Raw genomic sequence first — 8,543 nt, 5'->3', positions numbered from 1 at the left:
GTGAGTTTGAACATGATCTCTTTAAGAGAGAAATCTCCATTCCCTATTGGCCCATAGTTCTCCTGAGCAGGAGCCCTGCTGGTTTTTAAAATCAGGCATCCTGGGAGCTGTCTCTCCAGTTCAGGTCCCAAGGGCTAGTGGGCACAGGCCCCTCCCTCCTCAGGGATAGGCAGTGTGTTTGTGAGATCCCTCTGCTTGTGGGTCACCACACTGGGGTGGGGTTTGGGAAACACCATGACTCTGCCCAGCCAGCCCATCTTTATGTGGCCCTCTGTTGTAGAGGAGCTGATCTACTACCATTGGTTACCAGTGAGATATTTTCTTCTGTAAATTTCCTATCTCTAGCTGTGGCCTTTCATTCTTAGAGAAGTCCCGTTAGCATTTATTGTAAAGCCGGTTTTCTGGTATTGAACTCTTAGCTTTTGTTGTTTAATCGCTAAGTCATCTCCGACTCTTTTGTGACCCAGGGACTGTAGCCTGCCAAGCTCCTCTGTCCATGGGATTTCCCCGGCATGAATACTGGAGTGGGTTGTCATTTCCTTCTCCAGGGAAAATCCAGTTTTCCCTACCCAGGGATTGAACCTGCATTGGCAGGTGGATTCTTTACCACTGAGTCACCAGGGAAGCCTTCTTATAGCTTAAACTCTTTATCTTATTTTCAAACCTGGATGATATCCTTGTCAGGTAGAGTATTCTTGATTGTAGGATTTTTCCTTTCATGACTTCAAATATATATGCCACTCCCTCCTGACATGTAGAGTTTCTGCTGAAGAGTCAGCTGATGCTTCATGGGAATTTCGTTAGGCATAACTAGTTGGTTTAACCTTGGTGCTTTTAATAGTCTCTCTCTAACTTTTGACATTTTGACATTTTGTCTTGGTATGGACCTCTTGGTTTGATCTTGTTTGGGACACTCTGTGCTTCCTGGATCTGGATTTCTGTTTCCTTTCCCATATAAGGGAAGTTTTCAGCTATCATTTGTTCAAATAAAATTTCTGCCCCTTTCTCTCTCTCTTCTCTTTCTGGAACCCCTATCCTGCAAATGATAGTATACTTGATGTTGTCCCAGAGGTCTTTTAAACTTTTCTAATTTTTTTTCATTCTTTTTTGTCCCTTTTGCACTTTGGGGATCCCCACTACTCTGTCCTGCAGTTCACTGATATGTTCCTTCATATCACCTATTCTACTGATGATTCCTCTAGCATGTTTTTAATTTCAGTTGTTCTATTCTTCAGCTCCATTTTTCTTTATACTTTCTCATTCTTTGTTGTGCTTCTCACTGTGTTCATCCAGTCTTCTCGAGTTTGTTGAGGTTGTTTATATTCATTACCTTGAACCCTTTATGGAATAGATTGCTTTTCTCCAGTTCTTCTAGAGTTTGATCTTATTCCTTGCTTGTAACATATTTTCCTTTTGCCTCCTTTTGCCTAGCTCTGTTTTTATTTTTTGTATTAGATAGGTCAGCTACATCTCCCAGTCTTGGAGAAGTGGCCTCATGCAGCGGTTCTCCTGTGGGAGCCAGCAGCACACTCCCCTCAGGTCACCAAGATTATAGGCTCCAGTGGCGCCACCTGTGAGGATGCCCGAGTCCTCCTGTTTGGCAGGGCGGACCCCTGCGGGCCCACGGTAGGTGGGCTGGTCCCTGCGCCAGGTGGCTGCCAGCGGATCCTGAACTGGGGGAAGGGCCCAGGGCTGGTTTCAGCCCATTCATGGCAGGGCCATGTGCCAGTAGGTTGGCTCTGAGGTTGGGTGGTTTTACAGCTGGTGCTGACCTGTTGATGGGTTCTGGGCCTGCTGACGGGCAGCGCTGTGTCCCAGAGTGGCTGACTGCTCAGCCTGAGGGGTCCTGGGACTTGTGCCAACTACCTGGGGGGTAGGGAGGAGGGCGTGCTAATGGACAAGAGGGAGGGCTCCCAAATGGCACTTGCTAGCACTGGGGTCCTGGTGGTAGAGCAGGAGCCCATAAATGGCTGCCACTATAATACTTTTCCTTAGGGGGTATCCCAGTTGTCTCCTGCCTCTTCAGGAGGCTCTCCACGATCAGCAAGTGTATCAGATCTAGGCTCCTTTCAAATGACTGCTTCCTTGCTGGGCCTAAGAGTATGTGATATTTTATGTGCACCTTTCCCAAGGCCTCCAGTTCCTCTGCATGCTGGCCTTCAAAGCCAGAGATTCTGGGGGCTGGTCTTCCTGGCGCAGGTTCCGCAGATTGGGGGCCCTGGTGCAGGCAGGACTCAGACTCCTGGCTCCTTGGGGACAGCCTCTTCAGGTGTGCTTCTCCTCCCGGGTGTGGGCCACCTGCATGGGGGTGTGGTCTTCTCCATCCATCCTCTTGCATTGTTGCTTCCTTCTGCATATGTTAGTTGTGGAAAACCTTTTCTGCTAGTCTTCAGGTCATTCTCATTATTACCCTATCTGGAGTGCCTGTTGGAGGAGGTGAGTTCAGGGTCTTTCCACTCCACCATGTTGGCCACTGCTTAGAAACTTGTTTTCCGAAAATAAGTTACTTGGTGGGAAAAGCATACCACTGATGACCAGCTAGTAATATAAGGATGGGACTGCCTTGTCCACCATCATGACCACTAGGCAGGTGACCAGGCATTGTCTTCATCAAGGGTCACTGCTACTGCAGTCAATTCCTGGAAATTCAGGAGACTTTTCGTTTTGACACGCAAATCTCTGGACAGAAATAACATGTTGAGGCTTCCAGGGTCCTTCTGATGCCCCGTTGTGATCAGGTGACTGGATTCCCCAGATGCAGTCCAGTTCTAGGAATGGCTGAAGCAGAGCCCACGTGGGGAACTTTGGCCTGGGTGGATCTTGGAGGGGAGAGCTGCACCCTTGATGCACAGAAGTTGGGGATACCTACACCCCCACTTTAACAGTTACCTGGCACCTCTAAGCCAGAGGGCTGTCTATTGCCTCCATTCTGTATCCATCTGTTGGGGGCTCCTTCTTCCCCACACATTGACTCTCCCTCTCTCTGCTCTGAAAGTAGTAATCACTGTTCTGTCATCTTTCAGCTTCCAAAATACTGTTGCCATCATCTCTTCTGTTTTGTTCAGACACAGCAGCTTGTGCCTTGACAAATGTTATTTTGCTCTCCTTTTAGAAAAACTTGAGAAGGGAGTGGAAATAAATGCATGGGGTTTTAAAATAGATTTTTTAAAATATTTGTTTATTTGGCTGTGTGGAGGCTTAGTCGTGTTATGTGGGATCTTTTGCTATAGCCTATGGACTCTCTAGTTGTGGTGGGCCGGCTAAAGAGTGGTCAGGTTCGGTAATTGTGGCCTGTGGGCTTAGTTGCTCTGAGGCATGTGGAATCTTAATTACCCAACCAGGGATCGAACCTGCATCCCCTGCATGGCAGGCAAATTCTTAACCACTGGACGACCAGGGAAGTCCCCATAAATGCAAGTTTTGATCCTTCTTCTTTAATAGCAAATGCCAAACTGATTTTTTAATGAACACTTAAAAACAGTATCCTATATGTTTCTAATTTTTGACTGCTCCATAGCATCCCACAGTAGAAACACTTAATAGATTATTTAACCATTTACTTTGTTGGTCATAGGTTATTTCATACTTTTTACTACTATCAGTATTACTGAGGTGAGCAATCTGATACAGACAGCTTTGAGCACATTCAGAATTATTCCTCAGTAGAGAATAGCTGGGGAGAAGGCAATGGCAACCAACTCCAGGACTCTTGCCTGGAAACTCCTCCCTTGCTAGGAGACTTCCTCCCATGGTCGGAGGAGCCTGGTAGGCTGCAGTCCATGGGGTCACAAAGAGTCAGACACAACTCAGCGACTTCACTTTCACTTTTCACTTTCATGCTTTAGAGAAGGAAATGGCAACCCACTCCAGTGTTCTTGCCTGGAGAATCCCAGGGACAGAGGAGCCTCGTGGGCTGCTGTCTATGGGGTCGCACAGAGTCAGACACGACTGAAGCGACTTAGCAGCAGCAGAGAATAGCTAAGGCAACCCGGATATCCTTTGTAAGTTTTTGGATGTGCTCAACTGCTTCAGTCGTGTTCAAAGTCGTGTTCGGGTGGAGCGGATTGCCATTTCCTTCTCCGGGGGGATATATTTTGCCAAATTGCCCCAAGAAATGCTGTATTAATTTATCTCCTATATCAGTTGTGGAACTTCCTGTTTTTCTTGCCAATACTTGGCACAACCACTAAAACTGTTGTGAGGTGATTCCTTGCCGATTGGATAGGTACAGTTTGATACATATAGTTTTAATTTGCATATCTTGATGTTCATGCTTATTGTACTTTGGAGTGACATTTTATATCTATGTGTAGCTTGAAGGGTACTTGAACCCTGGGCCATATGTTGGGGGAACCGTGGACTATTTCAGCCTCCGCCCACACCACATACTTGTGCCCAGTCTCCAATGTGCTCCTGACCTGCTTCCTAGAAGGACAAGACAGTGATTCAGGGGGATCTCAGTGGGTTACAACTTCCCATGGCTCCTGTGACCTTTCAGAGCAAGAGCCAAGAGCTCACAACAATAGATCCTGGGATCTGACAAAACTTTTTGGCATCTAGCGTTTTGGAGATTCTCCGGTCGTTATTCTTGCTGAGGTCTGTGGGAGCCCCTAAGGAAAAACTTTCACCTGCAGAGAACTTAGCCATGTTTGGGAAGGAGAGCTCACCTACCTCCATCTTAGTGAATGTATGGAAGGTTCCTTTTAGAGTAACCCTCTTGGCCACTCCAATGGCTTATATGTTTTTCCAGATTCTACTTTCAGAAACACTGTTGGTATCTTGTCATCCCCATCATCTGGGGTGAAACCCAACTCTCCTTAACTTGGTACTTTTCAGAGTAAAAAAAAATTGTCCTGTGTCCATTATTTACCTTTCAGCCCCTGTGGCCTAACCCCAAGAAGCCTCCAAATCCACCTTGCACTGCTGCTAATGTCCTTTCTTCTCTGTTCTCCAAATCCTGCTCACCTCTTAATTCCCAGTATGATCAGAAGTCATGGATAGATTTGGGCATTTATACATATATATGTATGTATATTTATATATATGTTCTAATGGGTTTTCCAGGTAGTTCAGTGGTAAAGAATCCACCTGCAATGCAGGAGGTGCAAGTTCAATCCCTGGATGGAGAAGTGCCCCTCGAGGAGGGCATGGCTACCCACTCCAAAATCTTGCCTGGAAAATTTCATGGACAGAGGAGCCTGGAGGGCTGTAGTCCACAGGGTTGCAAAACGTCAGACATGTGATCCTGAGCTCACACACAGGATCACATGATAATAATGAAACAGATGGTATACTGATATGGCAAAAAAGCATACTGAGTTACTCAGTTGTGTCTGACTCCTTGTGACTCCATGGACTGTAGCCTGCTGTACTTCTCCGTCCATGGGATTTCCCAGGTAAGAATACTGGAGTGGGTTGCCATTTCCTCTTCCAGAAGATTTTCCCCACCCAGGGATCGGATCTGCTTCTCTTGCATCTCCTGCCTTGAGTACACTCCAAACATTGAGAGTTATTGTGCTTATTGCAATCATAATCATTTCTGTGAGTGCATTGTATTCTCTCAAAAGCTTTAAATACATGTTCCCTGCTCCTAACGACCAAGCAAATGATCTCCCTGAGACTGTAATGTTGGAAAAGAAGGAAAAACAATAACCAGTTAAGTATCATGAACTTGAAAAAAAAAAGTATCATGAACTTGAAGCCATGACCTATTACTGTCATGGGGATTAAACAGGAAAAATTGTTGAGCTCTGGACACCACACAAAGGACCCACAGAAGTTGTGACCTGTAGCCAAGAGTGGAGCTTAGATCTTGCCTAGGTGCCTTAGATCTTGATCACATCTCTCAGTTAAGCTAAGTGTTTGATCAAAAGAGGGGAATTGTTAAAAACAAAAACAAAACAGGCCTCAAATGCAGTCACTTGTGCTAAGCCCTCATCATCAGATGAAGATTTAGTACCTTACCTAATTGGAGTTTCAACCTTCCCCAGGAATGGAATCTTAACCAGTCAGTCTTGAATTTCCTGGCCAGCACCAGTGAGGTAATATGCCTCACAGACCCTTTTGTCCCCTTGAAGAAAGTGACACTGCCCAACATCATCATTTTTCATTTGTTTATGATTTGCTTGTCCAACTCCCTCTCTACCTTTCAGAACTTTTCTGCTTGCTAGATGGATTTCTGCTTTGTGTGTGAATAATTTGAAAAGCCAATTATATCTTCAAATTTATGAAGTGGACCTTTGTTTTTAACATAGGATACTAGATGGGATTTTTAAAATAATTATTTTCTTGAAATATAATTCAAGTGCCATAAAATTCACATTTTTAAAGTGCACAATTAAGTGGTGTTGTATATTCACAAAGTTGTTTAACCATCACCACTATGCAATCCCATCCCCAGGAAAATTGTCATCACTCCTAAAAGAAACCTCATATCCATTAGGAGTCATTCCTCATTCCCTTCATCCCCAGACTGTAGAAACCTCTAATCTACTTTGTTTCTGTGGATTTGCTTATTGTGAACATCTCATAAATAAAATCATACAACATCTGGCCTCCTGTTTCTGGCTTTTTCCATTAGCATAATGTTTTTAAGGTTCCTCCACATCGTAGCAAGTATCCATCCTGTATTTCTTTTTATGCCCAAATAATATTCCATTGTGTGGATAGATTATATATAGATCATAATAGATCTTTGTCCATTCATCAGTTGTTGGGCATTTTTGTTGTTCCCACTTTCAACTCTTTTGACAAACGCTATTTGTGTGCAAGTTTTTGTATAGACATATTATCAGTTATCTTGGGTACATACCTAGGAGTGAAATATGGTAATTCTAAGTTTAATTTTATTTATTTATTTATTTATGTTTGGCTGCACTGGGTCTCTGTTGCTGCATGAGGACTTTCTTTATTTTTTTGGTAATTAATATATTTTATTTTATTTTATTTCATATTTATTTTTACTAGTTGGAGACTAATTACATTACAATATTGTAGTGGTTTTTGCCATACACTGACATGAATCAGCCATGGATTTACATGAGTTCCCCATCCTGAACCCTCCTCCCACCTGCCTCCCCATCCTATCCCTCTGGGTCATCCCAGTGCACCAACCCCGAGCACTTATCTCATGCATCCAACCTGGACTGGTGATCTGTTTCACACTTGATAATATACATGTTTCGATGCTGTTCTCTCAGATCATCCCACCCTCGCTTTCTCCCATAGAGTCCAAAATTTGTTCTATACATCTGTGCCTCTTTTTCTGTCCTGCATATAGGGTTATTGTTACTATCTTTCTAAGTTCCATATATATGTGTTAGTGTACTGTATTGGTGTTTATCTTTCTGGCTTACTTCACTCTGTATAATGGGCTCCAGTTTTATCCATCTCATTAGAACTGATTCAAATGTATTCTTTTTAATGGCTGTGTAATATTCCTTTGTGTATATGTACCACAGCTTCCTTATCCATTCATCTGCTGATGGACATCTAGGTTGATTCCATGTCCTGGCTATTATAAACAGTGCTGCGATGAACACTGGGGTACACGTGTCTCTTTCCGATCTGGTTTCCTCGGTGTGTATGCCCAGGAGTGGGATTGCTTGGTCACATGGCAGTTCTATTTCCAGTTTTTTAAGGAATCTCCACACTGTTTTCCATAATGGCTGTACTAGTTTGCATTCCCACCAACAGTGTAAGAGAGTTCCCTTTTCTCCACACCCTCTCCAGCATTTACTGCTTGTAGACTTTTGGATAGCAGCCATTCTGACTGGCATGTAATGGTACCTCACTGAGGTTTTGATTTGCATTTCTCTGATAATGAGTGATGTTGAGCATCTTTTCATGTGTTTGTTAGCCATCTCTATGTCTTCTTTGGAGAAATGTCTGCTTAGATCTTTGGCCCATTTTTTGATTGGGCCATTTATTTTTCTGGAATTGAGCTGCAGGAGTTGCTTGTATATTTTCGAGATTAATCCTTTGTCTGTTTCTTCATTTACTATTATTTTCTCCCATTCTGAAGGCTGTCTTTTCACCTTGCTTACAGTTTCCTTCATTGTGCAAAAGCTTTTAAGTTTCATTAGGTTCCATTTGTTTATTTTTGCTTTTATTTCCAATATTCTGGGAGGTGGGTCATAGAGGATCTTGCTGTGATTTATGTCGGAGAGTGTTTTGCCTATGTTCTCCTCTAGGAGTTTTATAGTTTCTGGTCTTACATTTAGATCTTTAATCCATTTTGAGTTTATTTTTGTGTATGGTGTTAGAAGTGTTCTAGTTTCATTCTTTTACAAGTGGTTGACCAGTTTTCCCAGCACCACTTGTTAAAGAGGTTGTCTTTTTTCCATTGTATATCCTTGCCTCCTTTGTCAAAGATAAGGTGTCCATAGGTTCTTGGATTTATCTCTGGGCTTTCTAGTTTGTTCCATTGATCCATATTTCTGTCTTTGTGCCAGTACCATACTGTCTTGATGACTGTGGCTTTGTAGTAGAGCCTGAAGTCAGGCAGGTTGAATCCTCCAGTTCCATTCTTCTTTCTCAAGATT

The 8,543-nt window shown here is 43.4% G+C and overlaps 1 protein-coding gene across 1 annotated transcript in view; it reads left to right on the top strand.

Annotated features, from left to right (window-relative positions):
• Nucleotides 1-234: 234 nt before the first annotated feature.
• LOC122421312 (liver carboxylesterase-like) overlaps nucleotides 235-8,543 on the top strand; it is a 23,951-nt gene continuing 15,642 nt past the window's right edge. The window contains exons 1-2 of the mRNA XM_043437168.1: nucleotides 235-309; nucleotides 1,540-1,626. Of these exons, the coding sequence (XP_043293103.1) occupies nucleotides 235-309; nucleotides 1,540-1,626 (162 nt within the window). The remainder of the gene's footprint in view (nucleotides 310-1,539; nucleotides 1,627-8,543) is intronic.

The sequence above is a fragment of the Cervus canadensis genome, chromosome 18 (assembly GCF_019320065.1).
Source record: "Cervus canadensis isolate Bull #8, Minnesota chromosome 18, ASM1932006v1, whole genome shotgun sequence".
NCBI lineage: Eukaryota > Metazoa > Chordata > Mammalia > Artiodactyla > Cervidae > Cervus > Cervus canadensis.
The sequence above is the reverse complement of the archived record's forward strand: the minus strand, read 5'-3'. Positions and strand labels throughout refer to the sequence as shown.